General features: G+C 49.0%; 1 protein-coding gene across 1 annotated transcript in view; it reads left to right on the top strand.

Moving 5' to 3' along the window:
• Positions 1-7,248: 7,248 nt before the first annotated feature.
• The window catches only part of Col17a1 (collagen type XVII alpha 1 chain), a 39,218-nt gene continuing 22,406 nt past the window's right edge, over positions 7,249-24,060 (top strand). Inside the window, 22 exon segments of the mRNA XM_038317972.1 lie at positions 7,249-7,300; positions 9,965-10,009; positions 11,169-11,234; positions 11,237-11,272; positions 12,383-12,397; positions 12,400-12,513; positions 13,829-13,876; positions 14,613-14,648; positions 15,570-15,593; positions 15,596-15,616; positions 16,143-16,286; positions 17,501-17,659; positions 18,282-18,353; positions 19,635-19,719; positions 20,384-20,439; positions 21,437-21,507; positions 21,509-21,603; positions 21,974-22,053; positions 22,480-22,524; positions 23,327-23,440; positions 23,443-23,525; positions 23,527-23,554. Coding sequence (XP_038173900.1) covers positions 7,249-7,300; positions 9,965-10,009; positions 11,169-11,234; positions 11,237-11,272; positions 12,383-12,397; positions 12,400-12,513; positions 13,829-13,876; positions 14,613-14,648; positions 15,570-15,593; positions 15,596-15,616; positions 16,143-16,286; positions 17,501-17,659; positions 18,282-18,353; positions 19,635-19,719; positions 20,384-20,439; positions 21,437-21,507; positions 21,509-21,603; positions 21,974-22,053; positions 22,480-22,524; positions 23,327-23,440; positions 23,443-23,525; positions 23,527-23,554 — 1,489 coding nt within the window.

Raw genomic sequence — 24,060 nt, 5'->3', positions numbered from 1 at the left:
TCAGAGAAACCCTGTTCTGAAAAAATCAAAATAAAATGGGGAGGGAGTCTCAAAGGTCAGAGTGGAATAAAGGTGTAACCATCTGTGGGATATGGGCCTTTTATCTGATGGGCCCAGCTGCTGCAGAACTTCACCTCTCTCTGCTGCAAAAGCAAGGACAAGACCAGAGCGGTGGCTCAGCAAGTGAAGGTGCTTGCAGCCAAGCCTGACAGCCTGAGTTCGAGCCCACACAGGAGAAGGAGAGAACCGACTTCCAAAGAGTTTGCTCTGAACCTTGACATGTGTACATTTTCCCAGAAAAGAGAGAGAGAGAGAGAGAATAAGTACATATAATAATAAAAATCATGACAATAATGAAATCCAGTTCTTAGACTTGAATACAATCCCTTATGCAATAGGGATTGTATAAGACAATGTGTGTAAAATAAATAGAATATAAAAGGCCACATGAAAATGAGTTCCATCTGGCTCTTCCCCCAGGATCCACAGTTTCAAGCACTCAGAGAGTGCCTGTAAAGACTACAAGTTTAAGAACGTTATCCAGGTACAGAACCCACTACCCTGCCTAGGCTGTGAAACCATGTATGAAGAGGGAACTTGGCCTTCCTATCTTTTCGGCCACCACCCCCCTTCTCTCAGTGCTGAACACAATCTGGCCCATCCCTGATCCTCTAGCTCACCATGATTGTCCCACCTCAGAGCCTTCTCAGCTGCCTTGTTCTCTGCCCAGGCTCTAGAATGATCTATCCCTTCCCCTCACCTAGGGGATCTCTGTCATGTATCCATCCATCTAAATGTCACTTATGTAGCCCTACTCAAGATCATGTGCCCTTGCAGGGTCTGAACTGTATTGAAATGAAAAGGTCCCTAGCCCTCTTGATGAGCATCTTTCTCCATTATCCCGTGGCCCATTCCCAACATGCTGCCTTCCTTTGAGGTCATTGTCACATAGCAAGTCACGTCTTTCACAAGAAGCAACCCTTAACCCAGCAACTACTCAACCTCCTCCATATCGGGCATCTACTGGTGCGTGGCTTCATGTTTGACCCAGGTGAGTCTGGCCTGGCTTGGCCAGAACGAAGGAAAGAGGCCACAGGCACAGCTCTTGAATACACATTCCTCACGGTTCTTCCAGACCTCGGGCACTGTGACCACATGGGCTGAGATGCCCTGTGAATCATGTATGCTGGGACTCAGATACCCTGTGGTTTGCAGGAAGGGAACTGCTAGGTTATGGTTATTTCCAGATACCTGAGGTAGGGCGAAGCTGTGAAGGGTATTTCCTGTGGGCCATCCCTTTTTCCCCTTCCCCACGGGTCTATAAATGGTTAATAAGAGGGCAGGAGAAGTCTTCTGCCTTCTGCAAAGTTTGGTTCCTGGAGGCAGATTTTTTTTTTTAAACCCAGCAAGTGTCAGATAATTGGAAGGGTGGAGCGGGGCGGCAAAGCTCGGCACACCTTTGTCAGGACTTGTTTGGAAGCGAAGCGCTGAAGGAAACAAGAGGGGAGAGAAGAAGCGAACATTTTTTGAACGATCACTCAGCTTTAAACACACCTTGGCTGGGCCTGGATAAAAAAAAAAGTGGCCAACCGCAAACTTCTAGAAGAAAGGTATCCGAGGAAGAAAGAGAGGGGTGTCCGCTTCAAGCGTTTCCAGTCCCCCCAGACTCGAAGCCAGGTGAGTCTTTTCCCTTTCTCTGAGACTTTGGTTTGAGGCTTGCTTTCAACTGTAAATGTTTATCAGGAAAAAAAAGAGGGAATTTCTGTCTGGAGCTCTGGGTGAAGCCAGAATTGGTCACACGCTTATATATGTGTGCAGCTTAGGGTTGGTCTTCTAAAGCAATACCAAGGAAGACCCACCTAAGGCAAGGAGAAGGCCAGCGGAGAGCTCTCCCAGTGGCGACTTTTCTCCATTATTTTGAGTACTGAAAAATGATTGTTGAAACTGCTCTTACCAGGTGGCAGTCCCCTTCCCTCTGTCCTCCCTCTTCCTACCAGCCTCTGCTAACTGCTCCAAGCCTCTTCTGGCTGCCCCAGGGCCTCTGTTTGCTGCAAGGTTTCCATTAATCTCTGGGGCCTAAGCAGACATTGCTGCTCATCCCTAACTTGCGGAAAAGTGAAATCTTTGAATGGTGTAATTGGTCCAGGGATTTCCTAGAGTCAAACTGAGTGTGACTCCAGTTTGAAAGAGAATGAGGAGGAGGGGAGAAGAGAGAAAGAGAGAGAGGAAGAGAGAACACTGTTTCTATGTATATATTCTCACTGGCCAATTTGGCCTCTCTTTCCTCTCCTCGCAAAAAAAAAACAATCGCTTTGGCTTTGGACTTTCCAGCTTAGGTCTAACTGAGCAGAGTTGTCGTAGGCTAACACAACTGTCCCTTCACGTTAGAAAGCCGGGCAAGCCTCGGCCATCTCTCCCCTGTCAGAAGTGCTTACTCCGCAGTCCAGAGTTTAGAACTGTAACGTCCTCGAAACGTGCCAAGTTTTTTAAGGCTGTTTTATCGAAACCCTGGTACTGTTTTGTTCCTCCTCTGTGTCCTCTCTTGGATCTGAAGCAGGGGACCTGAGTAAAAACTATCACATGTCCATCTACTGATGGATGCCCTCAGATAAGTAGGGGGGTCTGCTTCCTCTCGGGCCTTGCAAAATCTCACAGAGAGAGAGCAGAACGTGCACGAGTCAGAAACAGTGAGAAGCTCTGCTTTAAATCTGCACAGAAACCCTTTGTTTGGGGAAATGGATCAGGCCTAACAAGTTACCAAACACAGATTGTAAGCAACGGTAAGAAGCCTGTTGGCAAAGCACGGTTTGTTCACCATCATCGGTGGTGGCAGTCACAGCTGAGTTGGCGTAATTGCAGACTGCTATCTTAGCTGTGGTCATGAAGATCTAAGGTGACCAAATGTACTAGGCTGTTGTTTTAAGATTTATTTATTTATTATGCATACAACATGCTGCTGGTACATATGCCTATATGCCAGAAGAGGGCACCAGATCTCATTATAGATGGTTGTGAGCCTCCATGTGGTTGCTGGGAACTGAACACAGGACCTCTGGAAGAGCAGTCAGTGCTCTTAACCTCTGAGCAATCTTGCCAGCTTAAATTACTAGGTAGCAAACTCACGACACTATCTATGACGTGACCCCACGACATGAGCACCAGGCCTCTGGTTTCCCTGGCCTCAACCTGCTTGGCCCCTGTGTGGAGTCAGATAAAAGGCCAAGGCTGGTTTTCTCATTCTGCAGCAATTTCCATGATCTTTACTTTAAAATATAAAATCTACAGAGATTGGAGTAACAAAAATGTGAAAAAAAAATACTGTGGTTTTTTAGCAGAATATAGGAGCATTTATTCCTCAAATTAAAGGCTAAGAAATAAATAAATGACGATTATCCTCACCATTCTCTCTCTGTGGTCAAGCACACAGGGTTTTGTGTGTGTCGTTAGACAATCACGGCCGTGGTTTGTTGTCCACACTGACAGGAGCTGGTCCTCACTTGTGTGTGCCTTAGACCACATCCCTGTCTGAACGGTTTTTAAGCGGGTGTGACCCCATCCAAGAAAGTGTAAAGGGAAAAAAATACTCATCGAAGAGTAGAAACTGTTTCAAATTTTGTCTTCATGCACCAGAAGTCACGTGGGATGTTTGAGTGTTTTTTTTTTTAAGTATTAGCCGTGAAATAAGTATAAGGCAGCTCCTGAGAAGAGTGGGTGGGCATATTCTCACGGGGAAGCTGAAAGGTTGACCTCAGAGAAGGGGTGAGAACGGTGATTACTAGAGGCTGAGAAACACAGCGGGGGTGAGGGGTGATGGGAAGAGACAGAAGCTGGCTAACTGTTACCAGTCGGGTGGGAGGACAAGCACTAGGGTCCCACTGCACGAGGGGCTGCCTGGAGCTGGCAGCGATTTCTTATGGATTTTATAAACAATAGAAGGAAGGGTTGTAGGTAGCAGTGCTTGAAACCCGGATAGTGGTGTAAGGAACCGGAAATCGCATTCACCTTGACTGTGTCAGTGCATGTGTGCATGCGTTTAATCACAACACACACTGACTGTGTGACTTGAAAATCTGAGAGCCATGTCTTGAATCCCAGCACTCAGGAGGCCAAAGCAGGTGGATCTCTATGAGTTCAAAGCCAGCCTGGGCTCATGGCAAATTCCAGGCCAGCCAAGGCTATATAACGAGATCTTGCCTCAAAATAAATAAACAAAAATGAACAAATATTAGGAGGAACAGCAGAAGGAAATCGGTACAACTCTGGAGTTAAGAACTTGAGCTACGGACTCTGCCTTTGCGCTAGTGAAGCAGCCCATACATCGAGGAAGTTAAGAATTATGTTAGATGACAAAGCTCCCATTAAGTGGTACTTGGGAACTCCAGAGCCCAGCCAAGCACTGCCAGGAGTGGCAGGCTCGGGCACGAACCTGACCAAACTTACTTTTCCCTGATATTACACTTTAAAAAACAACTACCAGCTTGGAAGATTCAAACAGAAGTTCTGTGAGGAAACCTCTCTCTCGTGGGACAATGCTACCAGGTCTGTGCCTACCACAGCGCACTTCCTCAGAGGAAGGGCTAAGAAATGGCTCAAAATCACAAAAGTCAGAAAGCCACAAAAAGATCTGCCTTCACAGCAGGCTGTTTACCTCTTTGTGCCTCTGGAAGCTGGGGAACCTGTGGCTTTCTGCTATAGGAACAGGTATTTCTTCCTTAGAAGGAGCCACAGCAGGGCCTGGGAATGCCTGTTATTGTGTGGATACAGAAACCCCAGCAGAATTGAGGCCTTTGGCGCTCAGGAGACTGAACCCTTACAGATCTGTCACCCACCTGCCTTCAGTCAGTTCCATCAGCACCCTTCTGGAAGTATCAAAAATGACACCTCAGAGAGTAAAAGATTCAGACATTTTACTAAGCAGTGATCTCAGGGTAATATTTCCTATTGATCAAGTACCAATCTAGAGAGCCAGTCACTGCTCCAGCCAGCGTCCAGCTCTACTGAAATGCTTAATCTCCTCAAATCCCCCCCCCCCCCGCTCTTGGTAATGGTCAATGCGAAGACAAATAATGATGATGGCACTGATAATAACAACAGAGAATGCCAGCGGTCCTGAGATGATTAATTCTTAAGCTAAGGATTTCAGAGAGGGTGTCCAGCTCCACACAGACAGGCATGCACAGTCCTATAGTCCACAGCCAGCCTTCCGGTGCGGTCACCAGCCAGGTTTGGCCTTTAATGAGGCTAGATTTCCTTATTAAGCTGTTTATGGAGCTATTCCTCTTAGTCCCAAAAAAGACATTTGATGGCACCTCAGATGCAGCTACATTTTTTCCATGATGCCACATTCCTTCTCTAGAGCTAGGTTTAAGAAACACCAGTAACAAGGAGCTGGCATATCCAGTCAGGCCCTGAAGCGAACGCTCGCCAGTCTTGGCTAAATCCAGCAAATTGCTGAGCTGGTCTTATTTCGTCATTGTCTCACCAAGGAAGTCACCTCAGGCTACATTATGACTTGCATGGATGAGTCTTAGACATGTTTGCCCTTGTGTGTTCCTTCCTCCATTACAAACAAAACCAAAAACCTCCTAAGAAAAATATAATCCTGATTAAAGTGTATTTATTTCTCTTCTGATTTTAAAAGAAATTAAAATAACTTTATGGTTTCCAATCAACACACACACACACACGCACACACGCACACACACACACACATGCACACACGCACACACGCACCCACGCATGCGCAGACACACACATAAACAAACCAAAACCATGGTGTGAGGCTGGGAAGACAGTTCTTAGTTAAGAGCCCCGGCTGCTCTTCCAGAGGACCCAGGTTTGTTTCCCAGCACCCACATGCAGCTCACAAACATCTGTAACTCCAGTTCCAAGGGATCTGATGTCCTCTTCTGACCTCCATAGGCACAGGGCATGCATGTGGTACACAAACATATATGCAGATAAAATACCCATCCACAAAATTAAAAATAAACAAACACAAGACAACAAACAAACACATCATAGATGTAGTCCACCATCCCCTGTGCCAAAGTAGTAAGGCAGCAACGTGAAGCCCGAAAGCAGATGAAGTGTGCAGGAAAATGCTCTGTAAGAAATGGCTTTGCGTCTACAATCTAGACAGCACTGCACCAAAAGATAACGCTGAGAAGGGAAGGCTAGCAGAAGAGAGGCCCAGGGGAAAGCCTGGCCCTGAGTCCTCCCACAGCAGCCCCTAGTCCACCACCATGTCTGTCAGCCCTGCCTGTGTCTCCTGTGCCCAGGAACACAGCAGGCAAGAGCTTTTCCCTTCCAAAGCAGAGTCAGGGAAAGGCTGTTGGTTTGCATGCCTTCTGCTTGCGGATGCAGGGACGTCTCTGGACTAGTCTGTTAGGAAGATCACACTTCAAACTTTGCAAACTGTAAGGATCTGTGAACATATAGAATGTGTTTTTATCCACCAAGCGCTTTTCTCACATGCAAACTCTAACACAGCACGCAGGTCATACGTTCAGAGTTCCTCCCTGAGCACAGAACGCTGCTCTCGGTGTTTCACTTCTCCTCTGTGTATGAATGCTTGATTGTGAGTGCGTACAGATGTGTGTGGATGTGTGGAGGCCTAATGCTGCCAACGGGTGTCTTCCTCCATCACTCTCCAGCGTATTTATTACAACAGGGTCCCTTGCTGAACCCAGGGCTTGCCAATTCTAGCTACTCCAATAAGCCAGCTTGTCCTGGGGCTCCCCAGTCCTCTGCGTCTCAAGTGCTGGGATTACAAACAGCCACCATCCCTGCCTGGCTTTTATAAGGGCTCTGGGGAATCTACCCTCTGGTTCTTACTCACTAGTAATCCGTGGAGCTATCTCCCAGCCCTAGAACACAGAACACTACAAGGCATATTAAAATGCCATAGTCAATATGACCAATGCTTCAGCCCACATCCTGTGGTCCCCCATCACCCTAGCATATAGTTAGACAAAGGTCAGGGTGGCCAGGCTGCTGAAGCCCTTGCATGTTCAGCCAAGGGCAGGCGGTCCTACCAGATTCTAAAAGGGGTAGACTGTACTGGGGAACTATTGGATTTTGTCTGTTACAGTCAATGACCAGATGGGAACTGGTGCCTGTACAAGGTATGCACAAGAGTTAGGCTTTGAGTGCTAGGGACAGGTTTTTGGCTATTAGCTTGAACGTGTGTTATTGGGGCTAGGCTTGCTAAAAGCAGTGACTTCTGTTCCTGCAGGTGGCTATGGGATGGATGTGACCAAGAAAAACAAGCGAGAAGGCACTGAAGTCACTGAAAGACGTAAGACTCTTTGGATTTCTTTTACTGAGAACTGTTCTAGCTCATTTGGGAACAGCAGCAATAATCTGCTCTAAGTCCATTGTCACCGTGGTATCTCCAAAGGTCTCCACAGGCAGACTCCACTCCTTCGCCCGGGAGCAATCTTCTCGATTTTAGCTTTCATGTGCTTATAAACAAAGGAGTTCTGCATCTTGTTCTGGGATGAAAATCTCCATTTCTGAGCCAGGCTCAGGGCACTATCCCCAGTCCGAGAGAAAACAAAAGAGAAATAAGGAGAGGAAAGGAGGAAGAGGAGGGAGAAGGAAGGAGGGAAAGAAGGGTTTTCTTTTCTCCATAGTTTCCATGAGCAGAATTTCCACAACTTCCCAGTTCTCTGTGGTTTGATGACTACCTGATTCTCTGTGATTTAACTCCTTTATTTAACCCTTCTCTACCAAGGGGTATAGGACAACAGAAGTCCATAAGTAGAATGTCTTACTTATTTTGGGGCCAAGATTGAAATAATGCTGGTGTCACACTCCAAATCCACACTAAAACTTGAAATCACATACATTTACTCTGTGGAACTGTCCAAATGATAAATTCGGGGGCGTTTAGACTGTCTCTCCAGCAACTCTAATTTAGGAAACTTTTTCATTTATTGTGTGGCTTTCATTTATTTCCAACAACAATGAAAAATTCTGGCTCCACAGACTTAGAACTTTAGGCTAGAAATAATTTATTTTTATGCATCAGAAAATCCCTAAGGTTGGTGCAGCGAGAGGTTACTGGGGACTCAAAGGCCATTATTCAAATGGAGCTGTCACCTTCCTATGACAAGCCATCCCCTTTAATGTCCTGAGTGCGGTCTCCACAGCATTCATAACTCTGTGCTCCTGGGAGGGTGAGGGAACTAATTAGAAACATGCCATGTGACAGACGGGGATGTCTGGACAGCAAGGCTGGAATGCCAGCAGCAGCACACGGCGGTCTGGACCATCTCCTTCCACCCTGCTTTTTCACCCCTCTTTCCAAAAAGAATGCATGCATGCACTGGGCACAACCACATCTGTACACATGTGCACGGCAAACAGAAAACTCTCCTTTAAAGACCAGTGAGGGCCAGTCAGGTGGCTCGGCATGTTGAGGTGCCAGCCTGCTGACTGTTTAAATGTGAAATCCAGACCCTACATGGTAGAGGGAAAGAGCCAACTCCTGCAAGCTGTTCTCTGATTTCCACACACGTGCCATGGCACACACATGCCCCACACGTCATGGCACACGCATGCCCACACACATGCCCCCACACACGTGCCATGGCACATGCATGCCCTCACACATGCCATGACACACACATACATGTCATGACACAAACATGCCCCCCACATGCCATGGCACACATGCCATGGCACACGCGTGTCCCCACACACATTCCATGGCACATGCATGCCCTCACACACATGCCATGGCATGCTCATGTCCCCACACACAATGGCTCCAGCCAGATGAGGCCGAAAGTGAGGGAGGTAGTATGATGATAGCCACAGTAAGACAAAAAGTTGACCCTGTTATGGCTTTGGGAATCCACCCAAACCTCATGCTCCTACAGGGGACTGACTCCTGAGGAAAGAGGTCCTACTTCTGAACAGTGTTTTCTTAGACACCGGAAGCTGTTAGAGTCTCTGTAAGCTTGCCACTAGAGAAACTCGTGGTTGTGTGGTGTAAGGGGGATGTTCCTCAAAGTCTGCCTCTGGGATTCACTGATGGCTCATTTTACTGACCTCCCAAAGTGGCTTACTCAGGCTTCCCTTCCTCTCTCTGCCTTCCACACTCACACACATCCTTGAGGGTTCCAGGATGAATCATGGTATCCTAGAGACTCCTCTACCTTCATCAGGGCAAACAGAGTGAGATCAGCAAGGGTGCTGGCCCCAGCTGGCCCAGCATCTCTGGGAAGGGACAGAGCGGGATAGTGTATGTGACTGTAAGAAAGGAGAGGCTGGCCCTCTTCCAGACTCAGACTTGGGCCTGGACTGGAGCCATCAGTGAAAGGCCTCGGTGCCAAGACAACCCAATCTAACAATTGGTGGGGAAATTCTTTTGGTACTGACTTAGTTAGGGTTTCTGTGCTGTGAAGAGACGCCATGACCACAGCAACTCTTACAGCGGAAACATTTAATTGGATGGCTTACAGTTCAGAGGTTTAGTCCGTTGTCACCATGGTGAGGAGCCTGGTAGCATGCAGGCAGATGTAGTGCTGGAGATGGAGCTGGGAGTTCTACATCTGGATCTGCAGACAGCAAGAAAAGAGTGGCACACTGGGCATGACTTGAGCATCTGAGACCTCAAAGCCCACCCCCAGTGGTACAATTCCTCCAACAATGCCACAGCTACTCCAACAAGGCCTAATAGTGCCACTCCCTATGGGCCTAGGGGAGGCCAATTTTATTCAAACCACCACAGGCACCAAAGAGAAAATTTATAGTCTAGGTACATTGACCCTCATTATTATTGCTCATATTTCCATGTATAATAAGTCAGATTTCTTTTCATAAAACACAGCTACGTATAAAGCTTTGTTGAGCCTAACAATGGGCTGAATGTATGACAGACACCAGGCCCTGCCAAAACCCAGCAATGTCAGTAGTAAATGCCACAGTGTCTCCTCTTTTCCTTGTCTTCCAGTTATCACGGAAACAGTAACTACAAGACTCACATCCTTACCACCAAGTAAGTGGCTTTGTCCCAGTAAGGTCCCATGTGAAAGCTCCATGCTGTAATCTTGAACACGACAGTGTTCCCACTGAGAAAATCCAAACTTTCTGGAATATATTCTTGTGTGTGTGGGTGGGGGGGGGTGGATTGAGACAGGATTTCTCTGTGTGGCCCTAGCTGTCCTGGAACTAATTCTGTCTGTTGACCAGGCTGGCCTTGAACTCACAGAGCTGCACCTGCCTCTGCTCCCGAGTGCTGGGATTGGAGGTGTGCACCACCGCCTGGCTTGGGAGATAGCCTTTTGCTAGCAGTTAGGCTGATGTTGGATTATACCCCACAACTGCTACCAACCGAGTCACGTGATTTGCTGCGGAAGTGAGCAGCAACTGCTTGTTTCCGTCTAATTGGAGGACACTCCCATCACTCCCTGCAATAAACCCCCTTGTTTATTCGCAGTTATGCCTCACTCCCCTCTGCTCCCCCCACCCCGCCCCTAAGAACTCCATCTACCAGGAACTGTGTCTGCCGTCTGTCTGTTATGGATTTGCTAGTAGAGTAGTAAGAATAATTGGGAATCCTGTACTCCCTGAGCATTTGATTTCACTCCACTTTTTTTGTTCGGGAGCTCTTAAGTGGATTCTAATCTTCCTGGTGAACTCTAACAACAAAGATCCCAACATTACCCCTGAGCCCACATGGACTGTGGGGTAGGGAGAACCCACCCCATCTGTGGCCAAGCCCACGTGGGCTGTGGAGTGGGGAGGAACCCCACCCATCCGTGGCCACAGCAGGGTGGCAGAGCAGTCAAGTGGAACCCAGAGCCACCCCAGTCCTCACAGCACCTCTAGCGGCTGCTGTGTCTGGGTCCCCAACTTCCATCTGAGATGGGGGGCGGGGCTTCGCGTCACTCAGCGGCCAGGTCTGTTTGTCCTACGGGATAACTTTCCGTTGCTTCACCAGAAAGCTGTCGTTCACATCAAGCAGGATATTCTTTCCAGACCTCTGTACTGAAAATGAGGAGTGGGGGAAAGGGCCACTTGAATTTGGAGCGTAGTAGGCGAGGCATCCCAACCAGTGGAGCCTAATGAGAAGGGGCATGGGAGGCTCCACAGAGCAGAGGATGAGGAGACCCTCTGGACAGGCTCCACCTGAGACTGTCACCCTGCTTTGACAGAAGGGAGCACCAGAAATGGATACGCTAAGACAGGATCTCTCGGCGGAGGAAGTCGGCTAGAGAAACAAGTCTGACTCATGGCAGCAGCGGCTACATCAACTCAAGTAAGTGGCGTCTGGCCTGGGGGGTCAGGGTGATAAGCAGAGATGAGAAACAGTGAAAATCCACCGTCTGCGGTCATTGCATGTGGACCTCTCTGTCGTTCATTCCACATGCCCCAAGAGTCACCCAAATGACAAGGGAGGGATTGGCTCTCAATCACAGCTTTGGACACCTACAGCAAATGGATTCGCTTTCCACTAAGTCTCCAGGGCAGGTGACACTCAACCAGTTAGGAAGCCTGCGAGAGAGGTTGTGGCTCCCCACCATTGAGTCCCTCTAACCTAAGCTGCATCACTTAGGAAAGGCTGTGCCTGTTCAAGGTTTACAGTCGGACTAACAATGAGTGGAAGGTGAAGTCTGATTTGCTCTGCTGAGAAACTGAAGGCAGTTCTCAACCTGTGGGTCGCGACCCTCTAGAGACTGAATGACCCATTCACAGGGGTCAACATATCAGTATCCTGCCTATCAGATAACCTGCCTATCAGATATCTACGTGATAATTCATAACAGTATCAATTATAGTTATGAAGTAGCAATGAGAAGAATTTTATGTTGGGGTCATCACAACATGAAGAACTGTGTTAAAGGGTCTCGGCATTAGAAAGGCTAGAAACCGCGGCCCTAATGACACGCAGCTCTGGCTGCAGTATTCTGCTGGGTAAGCACCCTCTGTGGCTCTCTGTGAGGCCATCTTCACGTGAAAACAAAACACAGCAAAAGTATGAACAAAAAAAAACATACTAACTCTGGATAGCCTTAGAGGTGACAGCGGAAATAAAAAGGAAACGTAAGACTCAGGAGAGCCTGCCCTTGTCCCTCTGAGCAGGAGTCAGTGGTCCAGCATCAAGTCCTCAAGAAAACTCTAAGCATCCTTACAACTCCCATGTACTCATGTATGAGGGCATCCTTACCTCTCAGTGTCTGCCCAAAAAGGCAGGAGCATCAACCCTGCCTTCCTTCTCCTGTGTCCCCTGGATCCCCCTGCCCCTCTCTCAGGGTCCTCACTTAGTAGCCTGGAGATTATTGGCTGATAGAACCACGTCTGGATTGTTGAGGAAGCATCTCTGGTGAGGAGTGCCCACTAGATTATTTTACACCGTTTCCCATGGCAGGCGGGAGCATCCGGGGCACGCTTCCACCTCCAGCTACAGGAGAGCTCACTCACCGGCCTCTACCCTGCCCCACTCTCCAGGCTCCACCTTTGAGAGGAAAACTCACAGGACCCGCCATGGAACTTACGAAGGTATCTGCAGAAGAGAGCCGCTCTCTTCCTGGTGTAACGCCGCTCATCCTCAGCACATTGGCTTCTTGGCTTCTCTTGTGTCCACACTCCACCCATCTTCCTCCTCACTGCACGGCTGCTCTTACCAACTTGCATTATTGGTATAGCCTTGCATTCATTATCTCTCTCATTCTTTTTTTTTATTCTCCTTAATCGCTTTTCAACTAGCACGTAACCGGTGTTTTACGCTGTGCGAAATGCCTTAGGGACCTTGTCTTCAGGGGCCCCATAGTCTGTAGTGAGAACGTGAGCAGGCCTGCTTTTTGTCCCACCCGGCTCCCGCACGGCTAGCTTTACACTGAATAACAACACACAAATTGTATTCATTTAAACACTGCTTGGCCCATTAGCTCTAGCCCCTTATTGGCTAGCTCTCACATCTTGATTAACCATTTCTAATAATCTGTGTAGCACCACAAGGTGGTAGCTTTACCGGGAAAGATTAAGCATGTCTGACCTGGCGTCTCTCTCCATGGCGGACTGTCTCACTGCCTTCTTCCTCCCAGCATTCTGTCTGTCTTCCCTGCCTACCTATGTTCTGACCTATCAGGCCAAGCAGTTTTTTTTTTTTTATTAATTAACCAATAGATAGAAGACCCTCTCATATCAATAGTCTATAGACGACCTAAGGTGACAGGAAGAAGCAGTAATACTGAGTAGGAGGTTCCTACTTTCCACTGAGGAAATCAAGGATGACTCCATGAAGGTGGTGCTTAACCTTGGCATCGTGATTACACTCATAGATGGAAGGACAAGACAAGGACTGGTCCAGGGCTGAAGAGGGATTGGGAGGCCCAGATTCTGTACTAGGCTTAGATTTTAGTCTCCGCATAAGAACACACAGAGGTTTTTGAGTCAAACGGGTGATCATATTTGAGGCCCAGAAAGCCATGGACAGGTGACAGTTTAAAAGGAAATCTTCAATAGTTGAGGAGAGAAAAATCTGGGCTACGAGTAGCTTCTAGCAGTGAACAGGAGCTGGGAGGTGTGAGGTAAAAGAGACAGAGTTGGCAGGCTTTGCCACCGATGTGAATATAAGAACCTGGAAACAGCTGTGCCTCTGGGGTTCCAAATGCAGACTGGGTGCAAAGTGATGCCAACAGTCGGAACAGGAAAGCAGAGGAAGGCCCTGCTTGGGTGAATTCTGCTTTGAGAACAACCCATTGCCTCCCGAAACACCTCCAGCTATGGGACATAGTAGCTGGCACCCCTGCCCCGTAGGAAGCCTTACTGAGGTAAGCAGCCTTTTGTACTAAGTGTCCCATCTGCTCTCCAGGTAGCTCCAGCGGCAACTCCTCCCCTGAGTACCCACGGAAGGAACTCGGTAAGTCCTCTCACATGAGCCCCAAGGCCAAGCAAGCAGCTGTAGGGATTCTGCTTTCCACGGTCTTCACAGAGACCTGCCACCAAGGAGGAGCACCAATCAACATTCAAATGCTGGACGTCTCTCGTAGCTTCCTCCCAAGGGCCACGTCGTACACCTGTGCCACACTGAGCTGTGTGTTCACTTGACCTTAAGTGTTTCTCTTGACCTTAAGTCTTTGGCATGTATTCTTAGAATCTCAGTGTACAAATGAACCGAGGTTAGGACCAGTGGTTACATAATGATTATAATTTTCTATATTTGCTTATGTTGGGAAAGCCAAGGCAGGCTTTAATAAACTTAAAGATTTAGCAGTCTTTTGGTCCATTTGACAGCGTTTCCACTTGTCCGAATGCATCACACACACACACACACACACACACACACATACACACACACACGCACACACACACGTCTCTGACACAATGCTCTAAGCATCAGCTAGCTCAACATTTGCTCAAATAAATTGCATAAAGGTGTTGCAAGAACATTATTTGCCCTTCGGCCTCTGGGCATCATTTATTTAACATCTTCCATACAGTAAATATATATATATATATATGAATATAAAATAAATATATATATATATATATATATAAAATCTGGATTTAGACACTGTGAAAATATCCCCGAGTTAAAAAATATTCAGCATACCAAGTCTTATCTGTGCCTGAGGTTACTTTTCTCTCTTCCTCAGCATCTTCTGCAACCAGAGGACGAAGCCAAACGCGAGGTGAGTACCATCACTGAATCCAGTTCAATTCACTCTGAGCAAATAGTACTTGTCAACCTGTAGCCAGGAATTGGAGCACAGAAGCGTAAATAAGAAGAGCCTCAGCTTGAGGAGCCTGGAGCACTGCAGAGTCTCAGACAACTCCGTGAAGCATAGGAGTGAGCATCTGAGAATGACCCTACAAAGCTCCATGGGCAGGAACCAAACACAGTGGCAATCTAAGGGATACGGATGCCACACCTATCTTCACAGCTGGTCTCCCAGATATGCTCTGATTTCCTTAGTAAATCAAGACAAGCAAAAGCCCTTCTTTGTCAAATTATTGCAAGGGACAGTATTTTAAACTTGTCATCTAGAAAAGACAGAGGAGAGAAAGACTCTAGAAAAGCCACCCTAGCAGAGCCCTGCGCAACTGTGGGAGCCTTGTGTCAGGCTGTTCTGAAGGCAGAGTCCTCCTCAGGCTTGGCGGCGTATTTTTCATGACCAGGCTAGGCTCCCACCGTGTGTCATCAGGAGCTGTACCAACCACCCGCAGCTTTAGGACAAGAATTAAAAAGTCGCCCACTTCCTAGCTGAAGCTAGCTCTATGGTGCTATCTTACTGACTTCCTGTTAGATGACGAAGTGAACATCAGAGGTTTTCGAGTTCTCTTGTCCCCATCTCGGGGGCTCTCAGAGGCAGAAAGATGCTGGCAACAGTAAGGTGGGTGGTGACAAGCGGGGCCTCCTTGCTCAGCCTGGGGTTTGTGGAGTCTCAGGTACCTAGGAGTCAGCTGGCAAGTGCTGAGGCAGAGAGGACATCCCTTCTGTAGCCACACAGAGTAGCTCAATGAGTCACACTCTTCTCAGAACTTGGGGTGCAGGACAGTGATGCAGACTCCTTCATCCACAGCCTCTCCTTCTCTTCTCTCCCCTTGTACAGAGAGCGAAATTCGAGTTCGACTGCAAGTGCGTCACCTTCCACCAGATGTAAGTGGTCACTGTCCTACTTCAATGACAGCACCTAGGAAAGTCTCAGAGTAAATGAGAAACAGAGGAACCGCAGAGCTGAGGAGTTAGGGGATAACGTGCGCTCCCCCGAATCCCTTTCAACACTGGCAGGCATACCAGGTCGCCCAAGACAACATATTCAGGGAAAGCCGATTGTCATGCTAGTTTCTTAAAGAGCCTAGCACTCTGACTGCTCTATCCCAGATGACAGTGTCTTCCAGGGGCAGTCACCCTAATGAGTCTGGTGAGGAGATACCTCCAAGGACTCTAAGTTCTGTGTGTGAAGCCCTTTATGTATGAGGCTGTTCCAGCTGCAAACTGGCAGGTTCATAGGAGCTACAAATTGCCAAAATTCAAAAACTACAGCGCTAATGGAAAATGTCCCCACTTACGGGGCAAGATACCAACTTCTCTGGTATCAGACTGCCATCAGCATTCCTTCCCTGAACTTTGGACTTAGGAAAGGGCCCAGGGCCCTGATGGGAAAGTCTGGGGTTCTTCGCAGGGACAGAGCTGGATGAAGTCAAGCGTTTGCTTAAGGGGAGCCGATCTGCAAGCGCAAGTCCCACCAGGAACACCTCCAATACTCTCCCCATCCCCAAGAAAGGCACTGTAGAGACCAAAATGGTGACCGCGAGTTCCCACTCAGGTAAGTGGACATCCCAGGCCATCACGGGGAGTTGGGGACAATGTGAAAGATGTGCCTTTTCAGCTTTACCAGAGTTGGGAAAGCACCGAGTGTCTACTCTTCCACACTGTGAATGTCTGAGCGGGGTGTTCTAATCTGCCTGCTCAGCTGTCTTCTGAGGATGTGGTACCCAGCTAAATCCCTGAGTTTCCCCAGTGAGAGCTCTGGATGTGTTGTCCACAAGAAGAGCGAGGGCAAAGTTGAAGTGCTTTCACCATCAGGAATGAAGTATTTCTCCTATGCTGCTCTGTGTTGAGCCCTGAGGGGAAAAAAAATGGACAAGGGAGGCATAGCCAATGCCCTGGTGGGGGAGGGTCTCTGGGGGAATTGGACAGGAAACCAAGAGACTAGGGTCACATAGAATGAGGGTACTCAGCAGCCTTGTGGAGCGTGTCGTGTATCTTCCATGAGGGAAATACTTCTTCAAGTGACGGGAAAGAGAAGTTAGCAGGGACGTGGGCAGAGACGAGGAAAGAGACCATATCTGTGAATGAAGATCTCCTGCTGTTTCTGGAAAGTCTTGATACCATGACCTTCCTCTTGTGACTTCCCTGTAAAGCCAAGCCTCAAGCATGCTAGCAGCTGTTGTCCAGCGCCCCTCTCACAGAGTAATGGGCAGACATGACGTCAGATTGGAAGAGGCATGAAAAGCCCTGTCAGGGACAGAAATGCCTTGGGTCTGGTAGACTCGCCGAGATGACTTAGTGAAGGTCTAGCCAAGAGGCTGCTGTGTCCAAGGAGTTACTACACCTGAACATTCCTTCATCAGATGCATACCCCGCATCTGCTAGGGCGACTAGAAGCAGCTCCTGACTGAACTACCCCTGGGCATCTTTAAAATGGCAGAGCATGTAAAGGGTTGTCCTCATTGGTGGGGAGAGGCCTGAAAGATATAGAAAGAAAATACTTAGGAGATACAATTAGTGGACACTAAAGTAAATTATTTTCATATTTCACCAAGAACTAGCAAGAATTTTGTGATCGAAGAAATCAATGACTTCTGTCAAAAAATGAAATGACTAAGTGCCTTAGGCTATCCCGAGCTGAGGAGTTCCTGGGATGTAGGACCTTCAATACTAAGTTCAGGGAAGCTCCAGGGAGCCAAGAAACCAGGCTCCCCCAGCAGGAGTGCCCATCTCTCTCATGGTAAGATATATGTGTGTTTCTCTTTCCAGTATCAGGAACCTATGATGCGACAGTACTGGACACCAACCTCCCCTCCCACATGTGGTCATCCACCTTGCCCGCAGGGTCCTCCATGGGGACCTATCACAACAACATGACAGCCCAGAGCTCCTCCCTCCTCAACACCAATGCCTACTCAACAGGATCGGGTAGGTGGGGCTGCACCTGGCTTCTCTCTCCCAGAATGGGGACGAATGGGGACCAATGGGGACCAATGGGGACCGCCTCAGCTCCACTCTGTCATTGAAGAGCTCCCTCGGTGGGCGCCATCCCCAGGGCCTCCTGGGAAGGTTTGTTTTTGTTTTTGTTTTTTTATGCCCAAATGTCCAAAGCATTTCCCACTGGAACATTGTTCATTTCAATTTAACCCATAAGGTATATTTTTTTTATAGAGTGAACATATAAGACTTAGTATCAGAAGAACTAAAAATAGATAAGGACACCACATATCAATGAGTATGAATTGATTGTGGAACTCTAGAATAATTCAAGTAATTTTTAGAGATAAAAATGGAGCCACTAAGAAGAGAACCCTTACAGGACCACTTGTCTACTCGGGTCTAGCTATCCCAGATCGCCTTTGGTGAGGACCTAGGGTGCCACAAGCTGATGTCTGGTTCTCTGCAGCAAAGAGAAAGAATTGAATAGTAAGGGTTTTTTTCCAAAACCAAAAATGTAACAGAACAATGGAGCCAGCTCCCAGCATTTGTTCTGGCGTATTTTGCCTTGCCTAGGCCTTGCTGTCAACTGCCTTCTCTTTCCCCTCTGTAGTCTTTGGAGTGCCGAATAACATGGCGTCATGCTCCCCCACACTGCTCCCCGGACTCAGCAGCTGCTCCTCAGGTCAGTGCCTGCCGCCACCTCGTCACCTCCTCTTATACTATTTTGGAAATTATTTATATATTTTTCTATTGCGTGAGTGAGCTTTCTGTTTGCACGGATGCTTGTTCATCATGAGTGTGAAGCACCTGCAGGGGGCAGAAGAGGGCATGAGATCACCTGGAACTGAACTTTTCACATAGGCTTTGGGAGCCACACCAGTAAGGCAATCAAGATCAATCCCCCACAGACATGTCAGCAGGCCAGCTCAAGGTAGACAATCTCTCACTGAGAGCCTTCCCAGATGATTCTATGCTATGTCAAGTTGATAGTTAAGGCAACAATCAAGCCTAGGAGTCAAAATTGGGGCAAGGATTTAGCAAGTGCACACCTTTAACCCCAGAACTCCAGAGGCAGAGATGGGTAGTTCTCTGGGTTCAAGACCATACTGATCTGAGTAGTGAGTTCTAGGGTTGCATAGAGGTGTGCTGTCTCAAAAGGGGATCTTCAAATAAACCACTTCAAACAGAGCTCAGTGGTTATTTTATGTTGTGCCATCCAGGCCACTGTGCCTGCGCAGACCTGGGGGTTAGAGCAGGGGAAAGGGTGTGGAGATGCTGGGCTCCTGCATTCCACCTGCCAACCCCTTAGTCAGAGTAGAGCACCCAACCCACAGGAAGCAATAAGTATCCTGTAAAACAGCAGGGATTAAGTGAAGAGCGAAGTCAAAGAGGACTTCCTGAAGGAAGTGGGCCAAGGAACTAGGAAAAGGCACAGCCCTCCAACCCCCACTGCTGGAGAGAGTTGATTTCCTGTGTACAGCTGATCACAGGGCTCTCAAGCCGTGGAAGCCATCGTCGCATACTGGCCCAGCTCATTGCGCTTTCTCTCCTGCAGCATATGGCTTGAAGAAGATACACTGCCTCAAAGGGAGGGGAGACCAGGGAGTATGTGTTAGAGTCAGAGGAAAGAGTTCAAAAGAAAGGGAGAAACGTGCTGTGTTCATGCTTCTCGGCTCAGTGTGTCTGCATCCCGTCTCCACACAGCGTACCTACTGCCCTAGAGGGCAACAGGGACAGGATATTCAGGGGAGGTGATAGTGTTTGTCAGCCCTATGTGACGTACTGCTATTTAGTCGCGTGGCCTTTACTCTGAAACAATCATAGATAAAGTTTATTCTGGTGGAAGATGCCCCTGGTAAAAGCAGTTTTCCAGGAAATGATCTGGCATCTTCAGGATGCTTGCGGCATCCCTAGGGGCATCCTCCCACTCACGACTCTCACCCGTTCTGGGTTTCTCTCGCAGTGTTTGGCATGCAGAACAATCTGGCCCCCAGCTCTTCTGTCCTAGCCCAAGGCACAACCACCACTTCCACAGGTTGGTAGCCCACGTTTGGAGCTCAGGGACTGGGAATGGGCACCCCTTAGACGCTACAACTCATGACACACCTTTTCACAAGAGTTAAAAGGCCAAAAGGCTTGCCCACCAGTAAATCAGGCCCGCCCCCCCCCGCCTACTGTCTCTGCTGTGAGTTAACTATACAGGGGAGCCTGTAAAGTCAGCACATCCACCCTGAGACATCTCGTTCCCATGTGTCTCTCAGCCCAGCTGGTCAGGTGGTCTCTCCAGCTCATTAGTCAATCTTTTGCGGCCACTGCCACTTCAGATAAAGCTCCGTGGTTGTTTTTATGTTGTTCCTCCCAGGCCGTTGCACTTGTGCAGACCTGGGGGTTAGAGCAGGGGAAGGGCTCCTGCGTTCACCCAGCCTACCCCTTAGCTGGAGTAGGATGCCCAACCCACGGGAAGCTATAACAATCCTGTAAAACAGCAGGGATTAAGTGAAGAGCGAGGCCAAAGAGGACTTCCTGAAGGAGGTGGGCTTATGAACTAGGAAAAGACACAGCAAATTAAGCCACCCCACCACACCCCGGCTGAGAGAATTGATTCCATGATTCCACGTGCTTTCTCTCAGCTGATCAGACCGCTTCCCACACCACTGTCCCACATTAGCCCAGCTCATTGGTGCTTTCTCTTTTGCAGCATATGGTGTGAAGAAAAAACGTACCGCAGCCCCCCACTGTCACCAGCACCGGTGTGTCCACCTCTGCTAGTGAGTGCTATTACCAACATCTAGGGCCCCGGCTGGTACATGGGAGAGGTGCCATTACCACACACGGTGTCCTGGGAAAGATCTCAACCCGTGCGTGGGTGTTCTGAGATCCACAAACCCAGCTCCTCTCAAAGGTCTCAGGGATGTTTCTACAGGGATGAGCTGGCTTCATCTTCCTCCCTGGAGCGGGAAGTTCCACCCCCCTTACACCTGCCTGCTGTTATATTCCAGCCACCAGACTTATCCAGAAACTCTTGGCTTTCTGTTACCTGGGATCTCTGAGAGGCTGGGAGCCCCTCTGAAGCTGCTTCCTATAGACTCTATGGATGTGGGTTCACCCCATGCAATGAGCTATTTTCCTCCAGTGCTTAGGTCTGCTGTGTCTCCTTCGGATCAGCAATTCATTCATTTAAAACAAAACGTTACCAAGCACCCATTTAGTATCAGACGGGCAGTTTGGTTCTCCGGGTGACAAGAGTAGCAAGTGGACAAGAGAGGGCAGAGTCATGTAGTGTCTTGGTAAGAGCAAGACAGAGCCAGTGGAGCAGCGGGTGACAATTACAGAGACAAAGTGCACCAGACAATGACAGAAAATGACATAACTCCTAAGCAAGCAAGCGATGTGGTGGACCCGGGGCCTGTGTATGAGAGGGCTAGAGCTTTAGGGGGGTGGTCAGAAAAAGCCTCCCCAGGATGGTAAAACCAATCTATTATGGTAGTTAAGGAAGGGCCTGGCTGATGAAAGAGACCTGGCAAGATCAATGAAGACCCTGTGTCTTCAGATAGAGAGGTAGCCCCATAGATCCAGTCTCCAATACGGTCATCATTGGCACAACCTCGTGATGGCCAGACCTAGCTGGTCCCCAAGGTACTTCACAGCACTACTGTCTAAAAGAGGAGCCCCCCCCAACACACTGGGGAACCCTCTTTCCTTCCTCTTCCCTCTCCTTTCTTTGGTACCCTTCCCTTCCTCCTCACCCATGGCTTTCCTCTACAGCCTGCACCACCAGTGTCCAGAGTGATGACCTCCTGCATAAAGACTGCAAGTTCCTAATTCTGGAGAAAGACCAACGTACCTGCCAAGAAGGAGATGGAGCTCTTGATCATGACCAAGGACAGTGGGAAGGTCTTCACTGCCTCCCCTGCCAGCATCTCTTCAAGTAAGTCAGAGCTCGGGTTTCGTGGGCTTCAGAAGGGCCAAGGGTCCTCACAAGGTGTTGGAGCTGAGTCAGTCAACAACAAGCCACCAGGATTCCATTTTGATGGAAAAATACCTGCCTGGATCTGCCTCGAATGCATATAAGCTAGGAAAACACGGGAGCTCCCACAGGGAGTCTGTGGACAGTGGGAGTCTAGCCACAGGCCCCAGAGAAGGAGATTAGCCCAGGAACACCAGACTAGCTTCCTATCAGGCTAACCTTGGTCTTCCCAGGATGGAGGGGACTGAGCAGGCAGGGAGAGTGGAGAGACAAACGGAGGTGTGGGGGGGGGGACGAAGGGAGACAGACCAGATTATCATGGATTCTGTGCACAGCTTCTTTTCAGAAGACACCCTGAAAAAAGAAAAGCAGGCTGCATATGTGGCTGACACCTGCCTAAAGGCAGATATAAATGGTAAGAGAAATCCGACCCTGCCCACCTAGCAAAATCAAAGCCACACCTCATTTCTCTGTCTTCTGGGACCACAACGCTCAGAGTCCACGGCAGTCCCCAAGAATGTGTTAGGAACATAGGATCCAGCCCTCCTCGGACTTGCTGGGTGGGAGGTTGCAGCTTTTATGTGGAAATGGGTGTGTGTATATGCGTGTTCCTGTGTGTATGGGTGCACATGTGTGTGGGTGAGCACATGTGTGGGTGCATGTGGGGGTACACCATGTGGGTTCATGTGTGGTGGGTGCATGTGTGGGGGTGCCCTGTGTGGGGGTCCACATGTGTGTGGGTCCACGCATGTGGTTGCATGTGTGTGGGAGTACATGTATGTGTGCTTGTGTGCTTTTCCAGTCCTCGAGTCCAACTCCCAACTTGTGTTTGTACTTTTAGGAGACCTAAATGCTGTGTCCACAAAGAGCAAGGTCACCTCAGTAGGTGAGTAAGATTGGGGGGCCCTGCTGTGAAAGATCCGTGAGGTTGGCCATAGTTAGCGGACAGAGGTTGCCCTTGCCAGAGCCTGTGCACACATGAGCTACCCAGATCTGGCCTCCTACAGGCTCAAAAGGGAGAAAGATGGAAAATGGAAGTGACAGGCTGGGGTCACAAAGATGATGCTCCTAATGGCCAGCCGCCACAGTCCCTGAGGCCCAGAGTCTCCCACCAGGGCAGACACAACACGACAGGCCCAGGATGATCATCCCGTGATTGCTCCAGCCCTCCGCCCTTTCCCTCCCCTCCTCCCTCGCCTTGTGAGAGAAGTGCATAAAGTTCCCACCTCCTAAGACAACTGCCAGCCCTTACCTTTAAAATATAATTTTAAGTTTATGGGACTAAGTGGGAACCACCAAAGGTGAGCTGTGTCAAGTGAGGCTTAGTGGCCAGAGATGGGGTTTAGGCCTAATTAGAGGTAGGTGTCACTCTGTGTGCATGCGACACTCCTAACAATGAAGATGTTTTAAAGCCCGCGCTGGGGTCTGCGTCCTCCACTCCTTAAGAATCTCATTAACTGTTTTACGAAGCAGTTTGACCTCATTTTATAAAAACTCTTGTCAAGAGTACACACAGCCAAATCCCGGGGTTTTCAGACTTCCTTTCAGTCTTATCTCTATGCTCATGAAAAAGCCATCACACAAACTCAAACCCTCCGGAAACCGACCCGACCTGACGTCAACCAATTTTGAAGGGAGACAGACAAGAGCCTCCTGAATTCAACTCAACCTCCCTATTTTTTCCACAGAAAACCACAGCTATGACCGGGGTGGCGGTGGTGGAGGCAAAGGCGGCGGCGGAGGAGCCGTCCATGGTGGTGGTGGTGGCGGTGGCGGCGCCGGTGGTGGAGGAACATGGGGGGCTGCCCTGCCTGGTGCCCCTGCGGCTCCTGCTGCAGCTGGTGGAAGTGGCTGCTGGGCCTGCTGCTCACCTGGCTGCTGTTGCTGGGGTCTGCTCTTCGGCCTCATTGCTCTGGGTAGGTGCCAAGGCCACAGAGCCTGAACGAAGTGCCCAGCCCTCCTCCCCCCTTCTTAGAGTCAGGAAACCAAAAGCAGTCCTGAGTGTTAGGGTCAGGAGCTGGAGATTGCTAGCCAGGCAAAGGCTGTTTTCCTACAGAGAGGAAACAGCCCCTGGAGGCATCTGGTCCAAGTCTCAAGGTCACTAAGCAGGACACTGGGAGTCTAAGGTCCTGGCTCTTCCCTAGGCTCCTGCACTGATGGCCCTTAGGGCCTCACTGCCTCAGGGTCCTTTCAACCTTTATCTTTCCTGAGCATCTACATTTTTACCCTGTTTTTCTCCTCTCTTCCACCTTCCAGAGGAAGGAGAGCCAGCCTTGTACTCAGCTTGGGTAGTGACAGAGCCAGGCTTCCGGAAGCTACGGAGGATGTTAGCTCCTATTGGCCACAGGATTATCTCTGCATGAGTATTCCTGAAATATGTGCCCAGGAGTGTGCAGAAGCCCCTTCCCCAGCCCAGGGCCCC

The sequence above is a fragment of the Arvicola amphibius genome, chromosome 1, assembly GCF_903992535.2.
Source record: "Arvicola amphibius chromosome 1, mArvAmp1.2, whole genome shotgun sequence".
In the NCBI taxonomy this organism is placed as follows: domain Eukaryota; kingdom Metazoa; phylum Chordata; class Mammalia; order Rodentia; family Cricetidae; genus Arvicola; species Arvicola amphibius.
This window is presented reverse-complemented; position numbering and strand designations above follow the sequence as displayed.